The 27,681-nt window shown below is 44.8% G+C and overlaps 1 protein-coding gene across 1 annotated transcript in view; it reads left to right on the top strand.

Moving 5' to 3' along the window:
* KIF17 (kinesin family member 17) overlaps window positions 1–27,681 on the top strand; it is a 1,103,253-nt gene that overhangs the window by 415,281 nt on the left and 660,291 nt on the right. Inside the window, exon 6 of the mRNA XM_069610326.1 lies at window positions 26,101–26,198. Within this exon, the coding sequence (XP_069466427.1) occupies window positions 26,101–26,198 (98 nt within the window). The remainder of the gene's footprint in view (window positions 1–26,100; window positions 26,199–27,681) is intronic.

The raw sequence follows: 27,681 nt of genomic DNA, 5'->3' as shown, positions 1-27,681 counted from the left end.
GCAGTAGCCACAGAACTCTTCCAACACATTGAAGCCAATAACTGCCTTCAGTCCTAGCAATTTAGCGCCAGACCCGGATGCAGCACAGAAACGGCTGCCATCAAGGTGATCGACAATGCCCTTAAAATCCTCTGAGGGCCAACCTTGCCTCGTAGTTGTCCATGACCTCTCAGCAGCATTTGACACAGTAGACCATCAGACACTCGCTGGCAATCTACATAGCCGCATGGGGATCAGCAAGATCGTCCTTAGCTGGTTCAAATCCTGTCTTGGAAACTGCCAATAGTTCGTACAAATGGATTCTTCCAGATCACCAATTCTACCCATCACCTGTGGAGTCCTGCAAGGATCCATAATGTCCCCTGTGATCTTCAGTCTTTGCATGGAACCACTCAGAGCCCTCCTCTCTTCACCCAACATCCACCAACACGCAGATAACACACAGATCTACCTCAAGATATCCTTCATCGAAGACATCCACAGGCTCAAGGCCTGCCTCGCATTGATCCAGTCCTGGATATCCAGTATTTACCTGAAGCTCAGCCCCTCCAACACTGAATTCCTACTGCTGACCAACAACACCGAACACTGACATCCAGACCTGGCTCTCTGCTATGAACCTCATGGAATTCACACCCCAGCTGGCCCCCTCCCCTAGGCCCCTTGGGTTCAACATCAAGAGTCAGCTTACGTTCAAACAGCATATAGCAAGGAAGATACAAACGACCTGGTACCAACTTTCTCTCCTGCACAAAATCAAGCCCTTCATCCCAGAAAACAACTTGGATGGTGGCAATGCCCTTTTGGAAGTCCTTCTGACTACACTGGCACCCCTGAAATGTGGCCTGCATGCTGCAACAAAACTCATTAAAGGACCACATCCCCCTCATAAAACTGCACTGGCTCCCACTGCAAGCCCATATCATCTTCAAATCCTGTGGTATCATCCGCAAGGCTGCCATTCTGAAGCCCACAAGCTACCTCACTGAGAAACTCAGCATCTCCGGAGGCCTGCGATCAACTAGAAGTAAGGAAATGTGCAGACTTGAATTACGACAGTGTAGGAACAAATTAACCAGAAGACAGCCTTCTCTATCTACGCTTTAAGACAAGAGTCTGGAACCTCCTCCCATCTACATCAGACTTGCCACATCACTTCTACAGTTCAGGAAAGAGCTCCATACCTTCCTCGTCAAGGAATGGCTCCTCCTTAGCACCTATGTCCACACAACTGGACTCCCCAACCTACCTGAGACTCGGAGATGTGCTCCCCACTGTCTTTCCCCCATGCTGCCAATTACCCACCCTGCCCTGTTAGCTCTCCGCTCCTTTTTTCCCTGCTTCCCTCAATGTGTTCTTCCCCCTATGATTGTAAAGTGCTCCTTTGCTTCCCAAAGCTAGATCTGTGCTCAATAAACACCCTAATACTAATGATTCCTCTTCTTGTTGATTTTGTATCATACTATGTCAATTTTCATCACTGCTTCTTCTTTGCTAACTACGGCACCAAGACCTGAAGACCACCAGCGTTCAACCCTGTTTTGGTGCACAGTCATCCTCCAGGTTGGCCTGGTATTTTTGTTTCAAAGAGCTTTTATGCAGCAAATTAGCAGGGGTCATAACTGACGAAACTGTGCGCACAAATGCTCTGCTATATGCCCCGAGACCTTCAATCTCCTAATACTACTGTTTTGCTTTCTGTGAAAGGTCTAGAGGTCTAAGGAAAAATATGTAGGAGATTATGGAGTTTGGTTTGGAGAAGTGAAGCAATCTTGAAGGAAAATTGAAAACTATACCCTGAGAGACACAGTTGTAGGATTTACCAATTCTGGATGTCGACAAATTGGAAGCATAGTTGATCTTATTAATGGCTGTGGCTATTCTGATTTAAGCCAGCAGGGGCATGACTACCTCATTTAAGCTTATCTTAGAGGCTAGCCTCATGGACATGCCATTTGATTGCAGAACCTTATTAGACGAGCTAGTAGACCATGGACCTCTGCACAGTCCACTAACCTGCAGAGTTCCAGAAGACTCCATCCTGTCTCCTGTCATCTTCAGCCTCTGCATTGAACCTCTTGGAGAACCAGCATCAAGATACACCAATACTCAGATGACACATAGCTTTACCTAAAGAAGTTGTATGAATTGGATAATCTCCTTGACCCAGAGTATTACCAGGAGGGATGATCCTACCATGGAGTACCCACAACTCTGGTATTAATAATGAAATCCATGCCAAGCAGTGTTGGCATGGATCATATACCAAACAATCTGATTCCTGGGGCATTCTATATGATTCCAAAGACCCACAAACCAGGATATCCAGACCCCTAATCATTTCTGGGATCAACGCATTAACCAAATCCATATTTGATATAATAAAATCCATCCTAAACCCTCTGCTGATGGGCACCAACAACTTTGTACAGGACACAACACATTGCCTCAGGAAGATTCAAGAGGTAGAATGTATACCACCAGATGTACTACTGCCCACGTTGGATTTCACCTCCCTTTATTCCAACATTCCACATGACGATAGATTAGCTGCATACCAGAGTTTTCTGCAAGAGCAGTGGGCAAGACAGACAATTACAGACATAACAGAGCTCATGAGATTCATGCTTACACAAAACACGTTCCGCTTAAATGTAAGACATTTCCTACAGAAGACTGGAATGGCTCTGGGCACAAAAATGGCACCCCAGATGTATACATGTGCTACAAATCTGATATTTTTTTTGATTTGTACAGAAGGCGAAGATTCCCTGAAACAAATCCATGAACCACTAAATTAAGTTAATCATGGACTACTCCGAGGTGAGGGAAAATATGTTGGTGAGTCTTGCAAAAAACTATGTGAAAAAATGAACCTACATAGACGCACCATCTTGAACCACTACCAATTGGTCAACACTTCACATAGGATGGGCACACACTGCAGGACGTTCAACTTCATTTCACCTGGGAACAAAGTGGCTAAAGCTGCCATCACTAGATGGATAGTCTCTTACATTTCTAAAGCTTGTGGTTTATCTGACCACCGGGTCCCTAAAACTTGACACTCATTCCACTAGAGCTACAGCAATATCAGTGGCCTTTCAGAGACCTGTCCCCATCGCTAACATCTGAAGAGCTGCCACTAGGGCCACTCCTCAAGCTTTGTTAAGCACTATCATTTGAACCCATCTTCTAGAATAGATTCTTCCTTTGCCCAACCGGTCCGTCATGATCCCTTTGCTTGAAATCTAGCTGGGCATATGCTGTTTCCACCACACAGCATTTGGGTCTACCCACGCTGGTCTCTCAACCAGTTGGGAATGAGCGAGAGCAGGACGCGGGAGTACAAAACAATGATCTCCACAGTGATTCTGGTACTCTTGGTCACTGCTCTTCCTCCTACACAACATCCTTCCAGCCATTCCCTGTAGGCATATTGTCACTGATGGCACAGAAAACAATGAGTCACAAGAACAGTCCAAGGGTTTTTATTTTGCTTTGTGGGCCCTTGGTCCATCCCTCTCTGTCGTCTCACTTGGGATCACTCCCTAACCCAGACTTCAGTAACCATAGGTTAGTGTTACTGATCGGTTACTCATTCTATCTAATAACTGGCTTTGACTACCAATGGTTCCCTAAGTGCAGGCTATCTAAACTCCCTCAGGGACTTCCTCACTTTCCCTACCTGTGAGAAACCAGGAGGTGTCTCACCCGCTATTCCCCAGGGATCTTTCATCCAGGTGGCGAGGACACGGCCATCATTTTTGGATCCAGTTCCAGGGGGTGCACCAGTGCGGGAGGATCACCTGAATGAGGGGTCTTCGAGCAGTGGGAGTTGGACGCCGGATGGTGAGATGCGGTATCCCCTTCCCTGTAACACCTTTCCCCAATCCTACCAGGTAGGATACATAGGAACTCAAACCCCCCTTTCCTGACACAAACACTTTCTCACAGACAGCTCACCATCAGCGAAAACCGACTAACACCAGAGCTGTATGCCTGACATGTCCCAATACAGTGGTCAGCCAAGGTGAGGCAATTACTGATCATTACGCACACCTGACTTCCACACACTTGCCACATGGATAAAAGGTGGAGCACAAAAGCACACTGTGAGCAAACGTGTCCCGTGCTTAAAACGTGGGGAAGGGAGGCCAACGGCCTGAAGACCTTTACATATCATTTTGTGAACACGTCTTTCTCTTTAATGAACACTACCCCACACTATTTGTACTTAGCAGTAAGAATTTGCAATAGTTTTTTTTAGTATAGGCCCATTTGGTTTTGACGAGACTCCACTAGGACTGCATTATTATTATTTGATGGTTGTAGCTTGCTCTCATCTGTAGATTTAGGATTAGATAGGCGTTTAACACCCCCTTATTGAAGTTCAGTAAACACCCTTGAACTGTGGTCACTTGTGTCTGTCTTACTATTGATACCATGCCTTCCTTATATACTGTAACCAAAGGTTTGTTTTTCGAAGGTGAGTAGTTGCTGTGTATGATTCCTCCACTCCACTCATGTTCAGGCTCACCTTTCCCTTCATTCTACCTGCTTCAACTATCCCACTAATTCCCCACCAGTCTTCCTTCCCTCCTTTTGTCTCCTACCTCCACCATTTGCTGTTACTTCTTGTCGCCCCTTCTATCCTCCTCCTTCCCCGATTACTCTCTTCCTCCCACTACTACTCGCCTCCCACCTCTACTTTTCAAAAACTCTAATTTCATCCAGTTCCAGTCTTTTCACAGTTGCACACTCCCACTGCAGAATCGCTAACTCCAAAGCCATAACCTCTCCTTAGCTTGCACTCACCCCCACAGTCTGCAGCTCCTTCCTTCCTCCTGCTGTTCTCATGGTCCTCCTCCACCTCCTCTGCTGACTGCACCTGGTATACCCACCACTTCCTGCTTCCTGTCTTCCCTTAAATACTCCACATCTTCTTGGAATTGGCTGACTCTCCCTAACCAATGCAATTCTATTTTTTACCCGCATAGGGGCTGTTTGTCATATGAATCCATAAATTGGGGCCTAAACCCTGCCCACTTTCTCCATGCAGCCTCTTTGTATTTTCCAAAAGGCAGGACAATGGTTTGTGTCTTGGTCCCCTCTTATGGGTGCTTCTCGATAAGGTCTAGTTGAGGTGGGTGGGTCTCTTTCCACTCTTAGGTCTCTGGATCTGAGGGCTCCTAGTGGCATTGCCCAAGCCTGCCGGCCCCATGTGGCTGCGCTAGAAGGTCTATTGTGTGTCAGTGGAACAGCCTCTTTTCCTCACAGTTCTCCTGCCTCAGGGAATGTGCACTGTCTCTTTTGCTTTGTGGCTTTGCTGCGCTCTCTCTGGTTCCTTGCTCCTCTACAGCTCAAGCTTCGTTCCTCTTTCTTGGATGTTTTGGCATCCGCAGGTCTGAACGGGGCAATAGAATAATGGCAAGTATTCTCTTTGACAAGAAGTAAGGCGGGAAATAAGTGTCTGCACACTTGTACACTGGTACATGGCCCCTCTCTGTGCCCCGTTCTCCTCAGGACAAGGCGGTGTTGATGGCCTTGTCACACAATGGTGTGCAACAACCTCCAGCCGTGGAAAACTGCTGTCACTGGGAAGTGACCATTGGTGATGCACGGTTGGGGCCTGGCACATGAAGGGATACTCATGCATGCTGTCCCCTTACACAACTCTTAAAGTGACAGTATCCTCTGTCAGAGAAGCTTTTTTCCCATTCAGCCCATACTGTAGGCATGCCCAACAACTTGTGAAGAATGGAGGGTAAGGACTAAGAGTACCAGAATCAACACAAAGGTATTTTTTTCATTTTAATTCAGTTAAGTCAAATATGCTGTTACTCAGGTCTTGTTTTTTTCTTTTTATAAAATATTTTATTATTTTATCATTTTAGTGTAAACCATACAACTTACAAGTTAACATTTGGTCCAAACCGACCATCCAAATAACACTCACTCATACAAAGGAAAAGAAAATGAGGATCTTAAGTCGCCCATTGCTTCTCCCGCAATATGCTTAACAAGTTCTCATCTGCACACCACTCATTTTCACTTTCCGGGTAAAGTAATAGTAGTTACTGCGCTTCTTCACATCTATTCCATATCTTATCAGCTTTTTTCGGGCATCCCCTGGGCGTGTATACTCTTCGTTCCATCGCGATACAGATGTTCACGTCTGTTACCCATTGTTCATATTGTGGAGTCGTTTCAAAACCCCATTGTGTAGCAATGTTTCCTTTAATTAATGCTGAGGTCGTCGACAAGAAGAGTTTCTTGTATCTAGACAGTTCTCCCTCCTCCTCCACCCCGAGTAGCAACAACGTTGGGTCTCTGTGTATCACTCTCCCCAGCACTCACGAGAGTTCGTCAGAACACTTCTGCCAATATTGCTGAATACTATCACAATCAGACAGTAGATGAAAGAAAGTTCCCTCCTCTCTTTTACACCGTAAACAATGTGGATCAGTGGTCCCCCCCCATCGGTAAAGCGCCACTCTTGGATAGTATATCCTATGCAGTATTTTAAGCTGTATAAGCCGAAGTCTGGCCGAGATGGCTAACTCCCGTGGGTGCATGAGGGCCGCTACCCAGTCCTCCGGTTGCATGGCCCGATATCCCTCTCCCATTTGGAATTCAAACTGGCTAGTTCAGGGGGGGCAAAGGAGGTAATTACGCTATACATAGTAGATGTGATCTTAGTGTCAATTCTTTCCTCGACTATGTTTCTTTCGAGAGAGGTACTTTCAGCCATGTTCTCTAATTCTGGGAGGTGGGCTTGTAATGCATGTTGTAATTGTGTATAGTGGTAGCGTTCAGTAATTGGGAGGTGAAAGCGGGATTCTAAAGATTCGAAGGGTACTAGTTTGCCATCCACGATGACATCACCTACTGTCTTTATCCCATGCTGTAACCAGCTGCGCCATCTCGGGAGTTTATTGACTTCGGGCAGGTTCCCGTTGTCCCATAATGGTTGTAGTGGGGTGATTCTTTTGTCCCATCCTATGTATTTGTGTGTTTGTTTCCAGATTAGAGAGATGTGTGGGGACATAGTTTGGGGGGTTGAGCTGCATGTTGTCTTGTAAAGGAGTTCTCTCTGGGGTCTATCATGCTCCCCGATGTTTCCTGTTCTAATATGTGGCAATATACTGTCCCCGTGTAGGATATCATTGACTACGGCCATCTGGCTAGCCCAGTAATAGGACTGTAGGCGTGAAAGCCCAATTCCCCTTCCCATATGGATCGCTGAAGGGTACTCAGTGCAATACGTGAGCGTCCATTACACCACAGGAGCTTTCCAAGTACGCTGTCAATCTTTTTAAATTAATTTACTGGAATGTGTAATGGGGCGTTCTGTAATATGTATAGGAAGCGTGGAAGTGCCATCATTTTGAATAACGCTGCCCTGCCTAGTAGGGTCAGTGGGAGAGAAAACCAGTGCCGGACATCCTCTGTAAACCTGGTTGTTATCGGGTGGAGATTATTAGCCACTTATTCGTTTAAGTCATTGGTGATTTGTATGCCAAGATATCTGAATTAATCTGTTACTATTCAGAAGGGGCAGTTATCTGGCACTGTACATTTTGTATTGCCCACTGGAAATAGTTTTGATTTGTACCAGTTTACTCGTAGCCCACTAATGGCTCCATATCTGTCTAACAGGCCCATAATGGTGAGGCAGGAGTTATATGGATCTTTTAGATAAAGTAGCAGGTCGTCCGCGTATAAGGAGACTCTATCCTCCCGCCCGTCCTCCCAGCGGAAGCCGCTCCATGTTGGTGACGTTCTCAACAGTATGGCTAGTGGTTCTATGGCTAATGCAAATATCATGACTGACAGCGGGCACCCCTGTCTGGTTCCCTTTCCCAATCTGAAGGCTCTTGAGGGCCACTCATTCACCCTTGTTTGTGCTTCGGGGGATTCGTACAAGAGTTGTACCCAGCCCATGTATTGAAGACCAAAATCCATGCGGTGCATTATTTCCCAGATTACATCCCAGTACACTGAATCAAAAGCTTGTTCAAAGTCTATTGCTAGTACGGCCAAGGGACCTTGTATGTTGGATCCTTGTTGTATCACTGAGTTCAGTCTGTGTATGTTCATGCGGGTGGATCGCTTTGGCATGAATCCGCACTGGTCAGGGTGAATTAGTGTCGTAATCGATTGGCGAGCAACTTTGCTAGTATTTTGGTCTCGCTATTGATAAGCGAGATCGGTCTATATGAGCTGCAGTGATATGGGGGCCTGTCCGCCTTGGGAATTACTATTATTGTGGCTTTCTGCAGGTAGGCTGTGAGAACATTCGCAGCAGGTGCGGGGCAATCTCGTTCATCCCTATTTTATGCCACAACTCAATCGGAAAACCATTTGGTCCTGGTGTCTTTCCTGTTTGCAGGTCTGACATGGCCGTTGTCAGTTCCTCCTCTGTGATTTCCCTCTCCAACAAGGTTTGTTGGTCTATACTGAGGATGGGGAGAGCAATCTCATCTAGTAATGACATGTTAAGGGGTGTCGCGGGTGGTTTGTATAATTCTGCATAGAAGGATGCAAAGCCTTCGGCTATGTTCTGATGTGTCAGTAGCGGGCCTGTTCCCTCCATTCTGATTGCCCTGACTTTGTTACTACCCATTTCTCGTTTTTCTAACCATGGTAGCATTTTGCCTGCTTTTTCGCAGTCTCATATACTCTGGCCCTCATTGTTCTGTGTGCCTGTTTAGCGCAGTGTAATGCAATATTATGTAGGCGTTTTTGGGCAAGCATCAGCGAGCGATGTGTTTCAGGCTGGTCCAGGGTTAAGTGCTTTGTCTCGGCCTGGGCAACCTGTCACTCAGCTTCAGCTAGTTCTTGCTGGTGTTTTTTCTTATGTGCAGCGGACCATGATCTAATCTCACCCCATAGTACTGGTTTATATGCTTCCCACAGCACTCCTGGGATATCCACCAATCCCATGTTTAACTCAAAATATTTTTTGGTCGCCAGTTGTATCTGCTCCAAGAGATCTGGAAAGCCCAAGTAGTAGTTGTTCAATCGCCACATAGGAGGGGGTCTTGGTCTGGTCATATTTAGCTCGATCAACAGGGGAGAGTGGTCCCATTTACCGCGGGGCAGCGGGGTTGCAGTGGGAGCCCTGTGGCTGCCCACTGCTGGGAGGAAGAAATAATCTAATTGTGATAATGAGGCATGCGCTCCAGAGTGGATAAGAGTATTATCTTGTGTCGGGATGTAAGTCACGCCACACATCCCATAGGCCTAGAGCAGCAGTAAATGCTGCCAACTTGGTATGGGCGGAGGGGTTCCTCCCTCGCAAGTGTGAGCGGTCCATCTCCAGTTCCATGACTTCATGGAAGTCCCCACCAATTATCATTAGGTCTGAAGTGTCCCCTGATATTATGGGCATAATATCAGGTATTAGTGCCGTTATCAGTGTTGGGGGCGAGTAAACCACCAGCATTGCAATTGTCTGGTTCCATAGTGTCCCTGTGATGTATGCAAATCTGCCACTAGTATCTTGTATCACGCTTACGAGGGTCAGAGGCAGCTTTTTGTGTATCAGTATAAGTACCCCTCGGGAACCCTTGGTGAAACCTGCGTGTATCGCTATTTTATAATTGGTACGTTTAAACAGGTTGCATGTGGTGCCAGCTAAGTGTGTCTCAGTCAGGAGGGCCACATCTGGTGTGTATCTATTCAAAAACTGTGTGATGAGCCTTCTTTTGATTCCCCCACCCATCCCGTTGACGTTACAGGGTAGGAGCCGCAGGGTTTTTACATCCGTGTTAGTGGGGGCCATTCAGTAGGAGACCTAGTCAGTGGTGTGGTACGCAGTGTATGCGGGTGGTGCTTTGATTGTGTTGCGGTATTTGTTGTTCTTGCTGAACGTGTGCGAATTGACTTTGGGACCCATGTTGTAAAAACAAAGTTAAAAATAACCAAACTTCCCATCCCTCACCCTATACTTCACTGTAGCTGAAGTGAATCAACCACTAAACTAACAAACTAAAGCAACCTTGTTGTGTGCGGGTCTCTGACCTACTCCTGGCACAATAGTACGGGGGGCGATGCTCCAGGCGAATGGGGGCTTCCGTCTTAGCCAGCCGCATGACAATGTGTCTCTCCGTGGCTGATGTGGTCGCATGTTTGCGCCATGTCAACTTGCCGTTTCTTCTCCCTTAGTCATGGGGGTGTCGGGTTGTGCCATTTGTTCGTGCTCTGGGCATTAGTCCTCTCTCTCCTGCAGTTGTGCCACATTTCCCAGCGCAGGCGATTGTTGGGGCTGCGGATCGTGCTTCGTCCGAACTCGGGGGTTTCTATTTGTGTTGCCTCGTGCCACTGTCCAATCTCCTTCAATGTGTTGGTTTGCCCATTTCCACGCCTCCTTGAGATCAGTAAAATGGACTATTGTGCCTTTATGGAATATTTTCAGTTGGGCCGTGAACATCAGGCCATATTACACATTTAGGGATTGCAACTGTTTTTTAAGTTGGTCGAACGATTGTCTGGTTTTTTGCACTTCTCTGGTGTAGTCCGGGAAGAATGCAATTTTTGATCCATTGTAAGTGAGAGTGCTCTTTGTGCGTGCCGTCTGGAGCAGCGCATCTCGGTCCCGATAATTCAATACTTTAGCTATGACTGTCGCCCGGACGGCACGCAGTGAGCTCGTTCGATCGAAAAGAACTTAGAGAATGTTTTTGCTTCGAACATGTCTGTGAGCCATTGCTCCAGGAATAACTCCATGTTTGGCCCTTCTGATTTTTCTGGCAGGCCCAGGATCCTGACATTGTTGCGTCTGGATCTTCCTTCACTTTCGTCCACTCTCTCCTCCATGGTCTTTAGGCGTGTTGAGATTCTGGCTAGTTGTTGTTCCACGTTCCGCAGTCCGTCTTCCGTACCCGATATGCATTGTTCTGCCTCTCCAGTGCAAGATATTAGCTTCTGGAGATTGTGTCGAAGGAGGGAGACGTCCATACTGATGCCATCCATTTTCTGTTCCATGGAGGAGCGTGAGTCTGCAATTGCATGCATAACGTCTCTCAATGATATTGTGCTCTCCGCTTCTGCCATGATGTCTAACTGGTCCTGACCCGGTTGTCTGCTTGTTGCGGATGTAGTATATTGACCGATTCTGCTCTGGGTGGTCAGTTTTTTGGATTTATCCTTGCCCATTTTGGGCACAGGTGATTTCAGGTTGTGGTATGGAGTTCCGTACTACAGGGTGTTCCGGGGCATCTCTGCCTGAATTGGTGTGTTCGTTCAGTGTTGTAGCCAGCCCCCGTGATGCCCTCTCTGTAATCCTGCCAGCTCGTGGTGTCCGTGTTCCTAGCTTGGCGCGGCGCGTGGATTGCTCCGCATTCGTTCTCCCTGTTTGGCCAACGCGGGATTCATCCAAGGGTTTTGCCCAGCTCCCTCTAGCCACTTTCCTCTTTTCCTTGTATCCAGGTGTGCTTATGTCAGCCTGGATCCCTGGCCTACAGAGGGAGCGGCAGGGTCCTCTGCTGGTGTTGTGGTCCTCTCCCCACCTCCCTCGGTCGCAGCCTCGGGATTCCAGTTCGTTACGTCCGCACCACTCAGTGCGGATGCAAATTAACAGTGGTGGCAGGCGGGCTGTGTCTTTCCACCTCTGCAATGCCCAGAGGGGGAGTAGGGAGCCGGGAGGGGGAGGATCCGAGCCCCGCACCCACGCAGGCCGCAGCCTCCAGATAGTCTATAGCAGCCTCCGGGCCCAGTTATGGTGGGGCCTCATTAGCTCCACATGAGCACTCACTGGCTCCCCCACACCCTGCGCCACTTCAGCTGTGTTGATGTTTTTTTGCCTTGTTGGCATCTTACCTGCGGGTGCGCTGGGAGCAGGGAGACCCTGGGGGCGGCGGAGCGTGCTGACTGTTCCGTGGGGCGGGGGAGACCGAATCCTCAGGATGCCGTTATGGCCCAGTGCTCCTCTCTCCCGTGCTTCCTGCCACCGGTAGTACGCTTATCTTCAGGGCCTTCTCCCCGCCCGCAGTGATTCTCCTGCTCAGGCTCCCTGGTCCGTTGGCCTCTAGTGCGCAGCTCCCGCTAGGCTCAGTCTGCCCCGGCCGGTTCGACCACGGGCGGCCGCAGAACAGTCCTTCAGGCACCTCAGCGGGTTGGGGGATGTCGTAGCTCCTCCGCGACAGGTCGGTCCCCCTCGCTCGTTGCAGAGCCGGGTAGCCTCCCCCGTGTACCGCACCGCAGGACTGGGGGGGTTCCACTCCATCCACACGATTGTCGCCACCCCAATCGGCAGCCAGCTGGTGCAGTCGCGGGTGGCTACAGAGTAGCCCCTCCCCCTCCAGGCACCACAGAGGGTCAACGGGTGCTGCAGCTCCCCTGAGCTGGTATGTTTGTCTTCACCCGTTGCAGAGTGGGGCCTCCTCCCCCACGCTCCTCGCAATCAGGCCGGGATCGCGCTCCGCCTTTGCGGGTGTCGCCGTTCTGTTGGCCTCATCACCTCACAATAACTGGCCTGCAGTTTGTCTGCCCGCAGAGCAGTGCTATGGCTCGTGTTCCTTTCGAGTACTGCTACGTTGTGTTTGGCTCCGTCATGCTGGTCGCTGCCATTTTGTCTGTTCCTCGCCGCGCTTGTGTGCCTCCCACTCCTCGGCACCGGGCTCGCTCAGTAGGCTATGTTCACTCCTTATATTTCATTTACCTGTGCTCCATATGTTCACCTTTCGGGAGATATGTTTTGCGTGCAGGATCGCCACTTGTAGCAGGCTGTTTCTCAGGATATTTGCAGCGGCTGCAGGAGCTTTGGGGCCTCACATCCTCCTTGCTCTGCTGCTGGCCACACCCCCTACTCAGGTCTTGTTGACATGTAACTCGTAAGATGTCCTCTCGAAATAGAGATTTGTAGTCTGTTACAGATTTTAACTACTAATGGCATTTTTTGATCAATTAGTCACTTCCTTTGAACTTCGCCCTTTCCGATCCGGTGACCAAAGTTATAAAAGCAATGTTGAATGACTTTTTTTAAGATCCTTCTGCGTATTTGAGTTTCTTATTGGTATCCTTGCTTTTGGTGCTGTTGGTACTGTAAGATTCTTTTGTTAGCTATTTCATTAAAGATTGTTGCACCTCTCGAGGTTTTCAAAGTTTCAAATTATTTCTATCACCTTGGATAGTGTTAAAAGAATGTTAATATTCTTTAAATTAGGGCTTCCTCTTTGATGCCGGATTTAAGTTGGACTCTCCCTGATCTTGGTTCCAAACTGTGTTGAACTGCGATATCACCCAGCTGCCGTTTATTCTAGGGTGAATCTCTGTTTTTGTGTCTTATAATCTTGTAACATGCTCAACTTTTCTTGCAGCATTTGAACTTATTCTTGATTTTATATTTATAATTTCACAGAGAATTAAATCAGTGGTTGATTTCAGTATAATATCACGCCCTTTCATTACACGGTAGGCAGTAAGGGTTTAACGGTACCGGTAAGGGCACCGGTACCGGTAAACCCTTACCGCCTTACTACGAGGTCCCTTTGCGGGTCCTCCCTTAACGCCTGGTTTTTCCAGGCGTTAAGGACGGGACCCGCAAAGGGACCTCAGAGCTAATTACGGTACCGCAATTTGCGGTACCGTAATTAGCACCTTCCCCATTCCCATTATGCCCTATGGGGCAAAAATGGGAATGGGGAAGGGTAAATGGGGATTGGGGAATTACCGCCCCCGCTCACCTTGGAGCAGGGCGGTAATTCCGCCATCCACCAAGGCGGACTCGGTACGGTACCGGCGGCAACCATGGCGCTAATAGCGCCATGGTTACCGCCTACCGTGTAATGAGGCCGGTTTGTGCAGCCTCAGCAAGATATATGCTTTTCCAGTGGTGGGTTTGATCCTCTTTTTTTGCCTGATATGGTTGGAGGATTTTCCATTCATCAGCAGTAAAAGCATATTGACTGATAAACATGTGCTTATCACTTTGGATTAAGGCGCTATATAAATAACACATCATTATCATTATCATTATTATTATCATTATAATCATTATTATGTGGAGGTGCCACTACTGCCCCGTCATCATTGATTGATAGTGGTACTCAGGGGCAACGTGTTTATCTGGGAAGCAAGGCAACGCAGCACAACACATGTTCTAATCCTGATCCCGCGCTCAGAAACTACTTGCTGGAATTAAGCGTGTTATAAAAGAACAATTATAATTTAGGGAGACGACACTTTCTGCAAATTCTACTGTCTTCATCATTTTTACTGTGTTCATCATACAGCCAGTCGCAACATGGTTCCCAACTTTCCCATACATTTCCTGCGCATGAGCCAGAGCTTACTTCTCGGAATGGGTTTTATCATCAGTGCCTTGCCTATAGGGGCTGCCGGTTTGCACAGATGAACCAGTAATGTGAATTGGTTTGGTGCCACCAGCTTCTTTGTTCACCTCTTTAACCAACTGGACTTCCGCTGGAACAATATATACCTTTTCCCCTAGCTGATCAGTTTACAGAGGGGCATCGGAATTCTTCATTAAACATAATGTGCGTCATTACAGGTTTGGCAGTATTTCGGTGGTAAATCTGCTCAAACACTACCAAACAGAATTACTGTTACTGCCACTTAGCCCACGGATTTACAGTGGGATTACATTGGTTGTAGGTGGCGGTAGGTGGCGTAAATCCCCATTTTTTGGAGTCCATAGGACTCCATGGGAAGTTTGGTAGAATTACTGATAATTCTGCCAATTTTGCAGTTTTGGTGCAGTAAGGTAGAGGATTTACCTCCAGCATTTTGCTGGAGGAAAATCCTCCATCTTCCAACCAAAGTTGTAGTACAGTGTTGCAGTAATGCAGTAGGAATTCAGTGGTAAAGCAGTTATCACTGATTTACCACCACTTTTTATCGTAGCAAGGTGATTTCGATTTTGATTTGTGGCCAAGCTATGTTGTTTCATTGCATTGGCCGGAGTCCGTTTCTTCGTAACTGGTGGAATATAATTTCTAATCTTAGTAGTGACTTTAATTATGGTACTTATAAAGCGCAGCTAAGGCAAGAGGCATCAAGGCACTGAGAGGCAGACACCGGTAAATCCACAAAATGGTAATGATAATGATGTGTTATTTATATAGCGCCTTAATCCAAAGCGCTTTACAGAGCACATATTTACATACAATATCACCCAACCGAAATTGGTACTCATTTATCGACCTCGGAAGGATGAAAGGCTGAGTTGGCCTTGCCGGGATTCAAACCTGCGACCTGCAGATCACGCTCAGATCGCAGCAGCACAAAAGTAGCTATAACAGATGCATCTTCAAGGCCCTACGAAACCGGGCATGATCCTTGATCTCGCGCAACATTGGGGGCAAGGCTGGTAGCGAGCAAACTTATTTTTGTTATTATTGTGATTTGGTTTACATTAAACCTTACACAATTGTAGAAAGTTAAAAGAATAAAACGTACATAAGAAAATACAGTCAATTCACAAATGATTCATACAAGATACAAATAATATATAAAAATAACAAACAAGATATAAATCATATCACTCAAAAAGAATGAACTCTAAAAATATAGTTAATTCATCAAAAAAATAATTAACCATCCAAATGATCTAGAACATCAGTTAGAAATTGACATAGTGAGAGCATCAAAGAAACATTTTCGTCCCACATAAGTCTAGACCTAAATAATTCTTTTGAGACTAAGGATTCTGTGCTTATCCTATGTTTAAAGTATCTATCTCTCTTGGATGCCAGAGCCAGATAATCAATTACCCAATGTTTCAGGATTTCAGTAGAATCTGAACTAAGGCAAAACCGACAATCTGCCGTTGTTACAGAAGAAGCAGTATGTCCTCCCCAATGGATGGACCGTTCCTTAGTAGGAAGTTGATTAAGCTTAAAGCGCATATAGAGGGAGCGCATTTTCAGACAAGGGAAATGAAACAAATACATGGAAAAATACCCCCTTTTTCTCCAAAATGTTGCATATTCCATATATGTGCGATATGATTGAATGAAATCGAGGGTACAAATTCAATCGTACCTGAAAGGTTTTAGTTTCGCTCCCCCCGGTCAATTGAGTCATTAGTCATCATTCAACCCTATGGTCTCAAGCAAGTCTGTCATCATTCCCACGTAATTGTTAATGGAAGGGATCTACTTATCCTTCATCAGAGTATTTAACTCAACAAAAAGTGAGTTTTATACAGGTTTGAGAAATTTTGAATAGCTGGGTAGTTGTCTCCTTTGGTATCTAGCTTTAAGTGAGGTAAGAGCCAACTCATGCTGGATTACCGAATTTGGAATAGACACTGCAAGAGAAAGCACCTCTTTCCACAGTCGTGCCTGCAATTTATTTAAAAAGTCCCCCAAATCCAGAAACCAGAGATCCAAACCATACAAAAGCACAGGTTGAATTTTCATTGAGTAGTATTGCAGTGCAGGCAAAATCGAGAAACTGCAGACTTTGTGAAGTAACCGTTTCATATGTGGAGCTAAGGGAGTGATCTTGTCCCTCAGTGAGTATTGCCACATGCTGAAAGAAGATGAATTAGTAAGGTTATATCCTAAGTATCTGACCAACAAATCTAGTTCAATCGGTTCAGCTCCCAAAGTCTGCATCATCGTTTTGGGCTGTTTGTTTAGAAAAAACAATGATCTTTGATTTTGACCTGTTGGCCTTAAGATTGTGTTTAACAGCCAATTGTATAAAAATGTCCAATTTGCGCAGAAGGCCGATTGGAGTATGGTCAAAAAGAATAAGATAATCCGCAAATGCGAGCCAATGAAGTCTAAGAGTACCCAGCCTGGCAGGTTAAATGTCACTCCTACACCACAATCTGTCAATATCACTCAAATATAGATTATAAAGAGAGTGGGGGCCAGAGTGCACCCTAGTTTTACTCCCACTAGAGTTGATATAGATCTAGCGAGGGCACCATTGCTCGAAGGGCAGATTCTGATCGTGGTGTTTTTATGAAGTAGGGCAATGAGTTGAACCATATTCGGAGGAATCCAAACTTGATCAATTTGGCCCAAAGAAGTTCACGTAATACACAGCCGAAGGCTGTGGACGTGTCCAAAGATGCCATATAGACAGGCCCCGTGCCATGGTTTTTCACATTATGTAAAAGATGCGCCCTAAAAGTAGCATTAAGGGCGGTACACATAGTTTGCCTAAAGCCTACTTGAAACTTAAACAAAACAGGTGACCGAGCTAGAACCACGTTGAGGTCTCTAAGAAGAAGAATGGAAAATACCTTACTGCTCGAATCCATAAGCATGATTGACCTATAATTATCTTGTGCTGTGGGATCGCCCTTTTTATACACTGGAATAACAATAAATTGAGACCATGGCCCTCATTACAAGTCAGGCGTTAAGAGTTTAACGGCGCCATCGGCGCCGTTAACCCTTAACGCCTGATTCACACTTTAACGCCTGCTTTTTGCAGGCGTTAAAGTCCAAGGCGCTAAGCGACCTTGGTGCTAATTACGGCACTGTAATTTACGGTGCCGTAATTAGCGCCTTCCCCATCCCCATTATGCCCTATGGAGCAAAAATGAGAATGGGGAAGGGCAAATGGTGAATGGGGAATTACCGCCCCACTCACCTTGGAATGGGGTGGTAATTCCGCCATTCACCATGGCGGAATCCGGCATAGCACCATTGTCCACCGCCGGACTTGTAATGAGGGCCCATAACTGCAGAATTGTGTTAGTTGAAAATATGTGATCAAATAGTACCATCAGGGCCAGGGGCTCTAGACGGTTTCAGTCTAGTAATTGACAACTCAATGTCCTCAATATCACATGGGCACTGACCAAGTAAAGACCGACCCAAAGAAGGATCATATATATGAATCTTGGGTCCCTGTTGGGAAAACTAAGCCGTACAGAAGTTGACCCACTTATTCTCGGCGATTGGACTTATTTTGTAGATACTCTGCGCTACATTATGAATTGCATGGTGAGTAATGCGCATAGTCTTGAATTTCATCTAGGGGTTCACCGGGAGCCAATGGTGCTGATGGAGCATGGCCTGTGATGATGTGAAAGATGGGCATCAAGTGCCAGCCGCGCTGCACAGTTTTGCAAAATTTGCAGTCACTGAATCTGGGAGACCGGTTGACCAAGATATATGCCATTACAGTAGTCCAGCGATCCCATAATGGATAACGTGACCACCTGAGCTCTGCAGTTGCAATGAAGAAAAGGAAGAATCTTCCTAAGGGTTTTAAGCTTGGCAAAACCGGCATTAGTGTGTGCATCTCTTGAGCCTGAAGGTAAGAGCTTCACCCCAAACTCTTTACTGAGCTAATAGGAGTGGGAAAAGGCCCCAGGGAATCTGGCCAAAAATCTGTGCTCCAGTTGGAAGTGAGGCTTGGGGGCACGATCACCAAAACCTCGGTTTTCTCCCCATTCAGTTTTAACCAATTCTCCTCCATGCAGTCCCCAATTGCAACAAGGCAAGTTTTCAGTTTGCACGGGGTCTACAAAGCCGGAAAATCCAAGCGGAACACAAGCTGTTTATCATCAGCATAGGTGTAAAAGTGCACCCCATGCTGAGAAATAAGATCTGTCAAAGGACAGTGATATGAATTAAAAAGAAACAGAGAGAGAGAGAGAGAGAGAGAGAGAGAGAGAGCGAGAGAGAGAGAGAGAGAGGGAGAGAGAGAGAGAAGAACCCCGTGAACACCACATGAAAGACTAGTCGGGGTGGAAATATAAGACCATAGGGATACTGTCTACAGACAACCTGAATGCCTGCTCGCTCAAGTCGCTGCAGAAGGATCACATGATCAACTGTATCAAAGACCGCAGAGAGGTCAAGGAGAATCAGCCCCCCGACCTTCTCACGGTCAGGAAGCACTGCCAACTGGTCTAACAGTGACACCGTGACCGGTGTAAGAGTTTGTTCACTTTCAGGAAACGAAAAAGCTGAGGTGTTATATTCGCCTCCATAAGCTTCATAACAACTGGAAGGAGGGATATAGGACGATTGTTGACTGCCAGAGATGGGTCTAGATGAGACCTCTTTAGAAGAGGAGTGACGAGAGCATGTTTCAAAGGACAGGGAATAATACCAGATAAGAAGGAATGCTGAAGAGCTGAAGTGCTGCAGTGAACAAGGGAATCGTTTTTAGAGGAAGAGCTTGAAGAATGTGAAGAGGAATTGAGTCCATGTGGGAGGCTGATTTAAGTTTGTTAAGCACAATGACCACTGTCTCCTCAGTAACAGATTCAAATTGAAAAGGTTCAGCAGAGCTGGTCCATATAGATGAAGTAGTCCTACATGATGGTAGCAATGGATTGCCTAATTTTATAAAGTTTCTCAGAATGCACTAATTGCGTATGTGCTAATTTAGCGTCAGGATCATAATCCATGCATGATCTACGTTCCACCCGTTTAATTGTATCACTAGTGGGTTTTCCACCAGCAGAGTTCCCTGCCATCATTTCCTGGCTTATAGCACTAGCATTAGGAATATTTTCCTGTGGTCCATGATTGTTCTTTCTAAAATCTATCAGAAGTGTTTCAGCCTCAGGTATCAGACTGCTTGCTTCTGTAATGGAGATCGATAACCTTGCAGGCTTCTTTTCCGCAAGTATCAGTGACAATTTGGGAGGGAATTCCCATATCCAACACAGAGCTACCCCACCATCCAACCAGCTAAAATGTATTACTATCATAGGTTTCATCATTGAGGTATTAGTGTATTTACTCTGGAACCTTTATAAGGTTTGGAGTTTCGGCTCACCTACTACTTTTACTTTTTTGATTCCCCTTCTATGTTCATATGGGGTGAAATAAATGTTTTACATCTATGTATAAATCATAGTTGATAACACGCTCTGATGTTCTTAAAGGGACAAAATAGTGTTAACAGCACCAATGTAGCCCCAACCTCCTCAATCCACTATGTTAAAATAAAATGAATATGCTATATGGGGGGTCGGCGCCAGGCAGGTTGAAGAAGATCTTATTAGAAATATCAATAACACTTACTACTCATAATCACAAGTTGCTAAACGCTTGCCACAACAACCTTGTAACTTCAGTTACTGGCTGCAGGGACTGCAGACAGCGGCCAGTAGACTGTAAGGTACTGCTCTGTATGCCAGTCCTTTGCGCCAGAACTTTGCTAAGAGTTTGACATTTTATGGATGCATGATTGTCTCTGGGCCCTAAGGTCAGCCCTGGAGCTAGAGCTGTCTCTCTTGTTGCTGAGATTGTCCTTTACTCTGGTTCTTCGTGCCAGCGCTTCACACCGTGCTTGGTGTTTTATTGATGCAAGATGGTCTCTGGGTACTAAAGCTATCGCTGGGGCTAGGGCTGTCTCTCTTGCTGCCAGAGACTGTCCTTTATGCCGGCCCTTCTTGCCACACCTGGAATTGTATAAATGTAGGATAGTCTTTGTTGCCAGAGACTGTCTTTTATGGCGGCCCTTCATGTCCATGTCGATACAGCTTAAAATAGTAAGGAGAATCCTACACCGCATTCTCCCCTCTACAGAAAGGCGGTGATGATTCCTCCATGCAACTTGTACATGGTCACTTTTCCTGCATGCCAAGATCAGTCTGAATGTCATTCACAATCACAACCATTCAGAGCTGTTGAGGAGTTTTTGTAAGATAACTCCCATCAATGTATTGCGAAAAGTCCAGCCGTCCTTTACCAAGGCGCCTACAAGGACCACTAATTTATTCAGTGGCACAATGGGTCATATCTGGCATAGTGACCTAATATTAAAAAAGCAGCATTTGTGATTTGCCCGGACCTAATCTTGTATTTATTCATTTATTGCATTTGTTGTACGCCCGAACCCTGAGATATCACAGTGTAGTTACAGAAATCTTAATTGTAATTCAGAAACATTACAATAAATATATATAAAACACAACAGTACAATGGGTTGCAAGTTGTGTAAACATTGGTTATAATTACATAGGTCACTTTACTTATTTACATATTCTGGTTGCGATCGTCATATACATAATATCGTGTTTGCTGGGTATCAGTTTGCTAAAACGTGTTAAATATCTATGTTTTAGTAGCTTTTTGAAACACTGGAAGGAGTCTTGATTTTTGATGTTTAGGGGAAATGTGTTCTAAAGTTTAGGGGCCATGATTGGGAAGCTGCTTCCCCCTGCTCTAGAGCTATTGTAGCGCGGGACCACGAGGCGCAAGTTTTTGTTAGATATAAGCGTTCTATTAGATTCTTTTTTGACTACTGGGTTATTGATATATATATGGCTATTCCATTACCCAGGCTGGTTTTGCCTAAGAGGTGGACACTTACGTTCCTTTTCCCATTAGAACCCTTTAACAATAAGATATCTGCACATTATTCTTGTACATTCGAAAGTGAGCATAATCTTTTTCCTTATTGTCATACTGGAGTTTTAATCTTTTCAAAAGTAGCATGAGTGGTTTGTCCGAGTTGTACCTTCAACAATCATAGAAAGAGTATGACATAGCTGGGAAGTGCATTCCAGTGACAACCCATTCTCAGCAAGCAACCTTTAGCTGCCAGCAGAACAAGTACTAGTAGAGCAAGGGGTGTCCTCTTTTTTATTAGGGACTCATTGGAAGAGGACTATAATACAATAGGAAAACAAAAGTCCCCAATGGGCTACCTATTGATATCGCATTAAGGTGGGCAATTCAGACTAGCATTAGGTGACTACAGGGATTGACCAAAGGTTTGGTTTACAAAAATATATTCCAATTTATTTTTTCATACACAATAAAAAGGACTCTAAAAAAAGAAAATATGGTAATGAACAAATATTAAGTTCTACAACACAGAATAGCTGATTGGCATGTTTATATCTCAATCAAGCACATCAATAACTCAAGTGATGTTAGTAATACAAATGGGTGACTTCAACTAATATTGAATAGAATAGAATCTCAAAGAAACCCCCACATTTGTACCGACAGAAATGAGTCTGTTTCCAGCCTTAGCTTTATAGACTCGATGTTGAAGAGGTGTCATCTGATGTGACCGGACGCCTATTCGCCCGGCTAAGGCTTTCGTCAGGACACATGTACCCCTGATATATGGTTTCATTGGATGTCGTATTTTCAGAACAAACTTGTCTTTCTTTACCAGCGTATCTACAAAAAGTGAGACACATTTTACCAACCTATATAAAACATCTTATATACATGTACTATATCACCCAATACTTAATGATATTGCTAACCTGTGGACAGTTATCAAATACGTATCATATCATTTACTGAATAATGAATCAATCATCATGTTTTCATTTCGGTGTTATTTTTGCTATGTCTGCTCCAGATCATGCATTTTAGTTTTTATCAAACTGTTTCTATCCTTTACAATTGCGGACCTAATGTATGCACATGTCAACAATCTAGTGCAAAAAAGGGAAGGGAAGGGAAGGAAGGGAAGAGAAAGGGAAGGGAATAAGTGACATATAATTGAATCACATTATGTAACCACCAAAAGCCTCAACAAGTTCTTGAAAAGAATCTGAGGCTATGGATGACTTCAATTAATTGTGGCAATCATTCCACTTGACTTCTTTTCATAATGGTATGCTTGCATATTCAGCTAAAAACGCACGTCTACTGTGTGCGAGTATTGCTGTGAAACAACATGAGAAAACGACGGATGTTCAGTCTCTAAGATTCAAAATAGGAGTGTCTTATATATGCAAGAGTTACACAGGGTTACCTGGAAATTTAGGTGGGCTCGTACTCAGACAGAGCCTTTGGATAATTACTCGTGTTGCTGAAAGAAGCTGGTTCCCCTTCGTTATAAGGTTCAAAATGTCAAGTGAAACCCTCGCCACTGGTTCCCAGTTTTCACAAATGCTGTAACATAAATGGCACAGCGGGAGATATTACTCGCCTAATTCTTAGCGAGAAAATCGCTTGGCTACTGGCACTATATTCACCTTGAATATCGCTATGGTCTTACTTTTGCTGTTAGCTGTATTCGGCGTACCGGTCTCCACATACGGATGCAAGGCGGCCGCTGTTGGGTCACGTGATCCTATATATGTGACCGTAATAACGTGATGGCGTCTAAACGCGGCTATCTACTGCCGGATAATTAGAGCTCTGTACGTCGTGATTCTTTGGCGGCCATATTGGAATGGTTCTTACCGCAACAGAGATATATGTCAGAAATACATGTGTCAGGCCACTCCATGCAAATCTCATATTTTTCCATGGTTATACAGATATATAAACCATGTATTGCTGCCACCTGTTTGTGGCCCAAAGTTAAGGAATTGCTGAATTCCCACCACATGGAATATGCTATAGGCAAGAGGTGGACCCACATTCGGGAAACTGGGTGGATTATTTGCGAATGAATAGATTCCACTCAATATAAAGATTGAGTCCCTGTTTTACTGAATCTAATTTATAAATCCATTTTTGTTCCAGCCTATGCAATTTTAGATCCCTGTCGCCCCTCCCCCCCCCCGAGGGTGCGGGGTCTAGGGTTTGTAGGACACACCAAAATATATCATCATGGGAGTGTTTCATTTTGCGATAGTGTTCCACCAAAGGTTTATCTATTGTCCCATTTTTAATGCAGGAGCGGTGTTCTCCTATCCTAGTCCGGACAGTTCTCTTAGTTTTAGCAATATATAAGAGCCCACATGGGCACCTAATGCAATAGATGGCCCACTTCGTGGCACAGTTAGTGAATGATCTTAATTGCCAGGGATTTCCCTTTAGGTCAATAGATTTTAGATTTTTTGTGAAATTACACATTAGACATTGGGCCTCATTACGACCCAGGCGTTAATGGGTTAACAGCGCTGTAAAAGGCTGCGTCGCCGTTAACCTATTAGCGCCTAATTACGAGGTCCCTTTGCGGGACCCCACCTTAATGGCTGGTGTAGACCAGCCATTAAAGTAGGGACCCGCAAAGGGACCTTGGTGCTAATTACGGTTCCGCAATTTACGGCACCGTACTTAGCGCCTTCCCCATTCCCATTGAGCCCTATGGGGAAAAAATGGGAATTGGGAAGGGCCATGGAGGAAGGGGGAATTACCACCCCACCAACCTCGGAGTGGGGTGGTAATTCCCCCTTTCTCCATGGCGGAGTCGGTAAGTTACCGGCACGGACCATGGTGCTAAAAGCACCATGGTCTTCCGCCAGGTTCGTAATGAGGCCCATTGTCCGCATTTGAAGTATATAGCCATCATCCTACAAAAGGAAAGGGAAATAAACTCAGAAAAATATTTGTTTAGCTTCTTGAAAATAGATACTGACTGTAAAAGAGAAGTGTCTCCTCATCAGAAAGATAATATCCAACTATGATACTAAGTAGTCTTCTTCCTACTAGACAAAAGGAACTTCCTTTAAGCCAATGCATAGCTGGTTTCTCCTTAATAGTTGCTCATATAGTTTTATTTTATTTAGTGGGATTAGGAATTAATGCTTTGTCAGGCAGCAAGCTGTTTACAATTTAATAAAGTTAGTGATGCTCTTATAACTGAGCAAAGTTTCTAAGCAAATGTTCTCCAATACTGATTATCATGTTAATCACACTATTTCCTTTTAGGTCCCAGCCATTGATACAGGTCATGCCATCATTTCCCACTAGTTTTGGCTTGATGTAGATGTGTTCAAAGGCTTCAGGCAAGCACACCAACTCGTTGTCACTTATAGTTGTGCTGTAAAAAGTAAGAATGGAGGCTGGTCATTCTGCTATGAAAAGGCAAGCCATCCTCCTCTGGCACATTGCAGAAGAAAGTACATACGGATATCTCAGGTATACTCTTGCCGAAAGTAGAAATAGGTTGATCTCTGCACCAGAAATGTACACAGTATCATTTGTACATTGATTACAGAAAATGCCAGGGTGGCCTTTCTGTTCTCAGGGTGGCCTTTCTGTTCTCATAAATATCTTCAAGCAAGAACACCTTTCTCAAGACTTTGAGCCATGTGAACTGTCACTGGTCTGTATTGTATTCAACTAGGCATTTACATCTATAGATGGCTTAAATACTGGATAGCCATTGTTACCGACATTTTCTTCTCAAACATTGGATCCTCTGTACATTGAGCTTTTCAATATAATGGAAAGCATTGTAATCCCCTTGGCCCAAATGAAGTACATGGTCATTAGTTCCTTGTTCCAAAATGAGAACATGACTCTGTGAGAGCATAGGTTTTTGCAGCCTAATAGAACTCTTGGGATGATTAGATATTTTGGCCTGATGATGTTTAGAGGCTACATAAATGTTTGACATCTGTCAAATATATTTGGGGATTGTCATCTAACACTGTGGAATATTATACCAAACATGTGATTCTGTATAATATGCCCACATCTGAGATACATTGGTACAGGTAAGTAGCTTTTTTATTTATTGCAAAGGCAACAGTAATGTATTGAACTGTATCCCATGCACCGTATCTATCAATCATGCTCCTTTAATTTAATTAATTGTACATACCGGAATATTGTAACTCCTAGCTCTTTAAACGTGAGAAGCTTTACAGCATTCCAAACGTGCCTGATGGGCAGATCCTTGTTCCATAAGCTTCAGAATGTATGGGGAGCCTGTGGGTGCAGTTTTGTATTTCCTACATTCATCAGAGCATTTCAAAGGTCCAGATGTCTCAATTGAAGGCATCAAGAATTTAGTTGAGCCGAAGTCACATGCACATGTTTTTCCTCGAACATTGCTACTTGTAAAATAATACAACACATTTGTTTAGTGGCATTCTGTTTTGTATTTATCTGCATGCCTTGGATGCTTTTTTGCAAAATTCAAAATTGTTTCTATAGATCTTTGTCCATATCCACATGGCTAACTTTGTTGTGTGAAAGTAAGACTTGAGTTGGCTGTATTGAGGTGTTTGCTTGTTGACTGCTGGCTAATAAATGCTATGCTTAAGAGTGATACATTTTTTAAAGGAGTAAACAAATGCTACACCATGTGGTGTGCCCTCCTAGTCATATCAAGGCCATGTTCTGATGTTATAGAGTACACTCGGTGTCAAAGGCCACTGCTTCAACCAATGGTGCTGTCACTGTTCTTTATGTCAAATATCTCTGTGAATGATTGTTCACCTATTTTAATGTTACAAGGAAGATGTTTTGAAAAAATCCTATTTTTGTCCCTAAGCAATGGTGTTTGACAGGAGATCCATGACTGCTGCCATAGCCGACATGAAGGTTGCTCCCACTCCAGACTCGGAGGCGGAAAAGCAGATGATTCGTCAGGTAAGTTAAAAGCAGATGATTCGTCAGGTAAGTTTCAATACCTACGTTGTACCAGCATCACCTACAGGTAACCTACATGAGTAAGACACACTACCACTGCTTCCAGAAAAGCCACACAAAAGAACTACCATCATCAAATACAATTGATCTAGAATTTGCACAATAAGGACAACATTTCACTTACAGTTAATCTATAGTCCATATATGAAGGACCAACCACTACATCTTAATGTCTCTCCACACTCTGACGGACAAATAAACCGCCTTCACGTTCAGTGAAGCTACACAAGACAGGTACACAGTGATGGCTGCTTCAAGGCATGGCTCACTTGTCAGTGAGTAGCATAGGACATGCAGGTGTAGACGGCTTTATCAAGCCAGTGCTCAGCCAAGTCCCTGGGTGTTTGCCCTCAAACAGAAAAACAAAAGAAGTCGCCCAGCTCTACTCTTACTGGGCATGCCAAATATATATATGAAGAGGCCCACCTGATTCCCATCCCTTCATCCAACCTCATTAGGAGCAATGAGACTGGGAGACACAATAATTCCAAATGCTAATATAGCTTTCATGCCCCTGCCGAGTGGGGGAGGCGGACATGAGCGTTAACGGTCCACTATCCCGATCTTTGGTAGGCCCGAGCGAAGCAAGGGCCTCAGCTCGGGCTCAATAAAGAATAAAATAAACAATATAGAAGCAGAAACTCCAGTCCAGGCAAAAGCAGCGGATAGAGGACTGGGTGATGATCGTCAGGGAAAAAGACAAAGAAAAACAAAGTTAATATCATGATGCAAATGAGCACACTACAATTTTCCCTAGTGATCTATTTTATAGCATTATGTAAATTATTCTTTCTCTTCCGGTAAGAATGAAAGGCCATTGCGAAAAATGCTTGCGTGTTGGCCTGCTTGTTTGTTTGTGTACATGTGTAAAACAACTGTATGTCACTTCTCTCTCCAGAGCATTTTCAATCTGAACTCCAAAATTGTTCTGAGTGCCCTGCCATCCACCTCCATTCCACACACCACTGTTTTGTTACCATCACCCATCTGTAAAATGTGTCCATTTACCCCTGGATGCAAGGCACACCCCACTGTCAAGGGCACACAATGCTGAACTTAATGCAACTATTCCTACCCATGCTGAATGCACCATCCACTCTTCCCTGTCTTAACCTTCAGACTATCAGCTACTAAGAGGTAGAAGCTGTGCAAAAGACCCCTATGCTGAGAGTTTGTTTGCGGGAAGCACAAGGAACGTAAGCATATTCATGCAATGCAGAGGCTCAGGGAGGAATTTTAGAATGGCATTGGTATGGTCACCACGCTACACAAATACATTGGAAACTAAATAACGAATTATGATATTGATTGGATCCACACATGCATTTCATAAATAAACAGAATCCTGGTCTTATTGAGACAAGAACGATTTGTGACTTTTTACCTAATAGTAGTGCAAATGTAGACCTATTAAAGTATAAAC

The sequence above is a fragment of the Ambystoma mexicanum genome, chromosome 8, assembly GCF_040938575.1.
Source record: "Ambystoma mexicanum isolate Mex_15411 chromosome 8, UKY_AmexF1_1, whole genome shotgun sequence".
In the NCBI taxonomy this organism is placed as follows: Eukaryota; Metazoa; Chordata; class Amphibia; order Caudata; family Ambystomatidae; genus Ambystoma; species Ambystoma mexicanum.
Note: the sequence above shows the minus strand (reverse complement) of the source record. Positions and strands in the feature narration are given on the sequence as shown.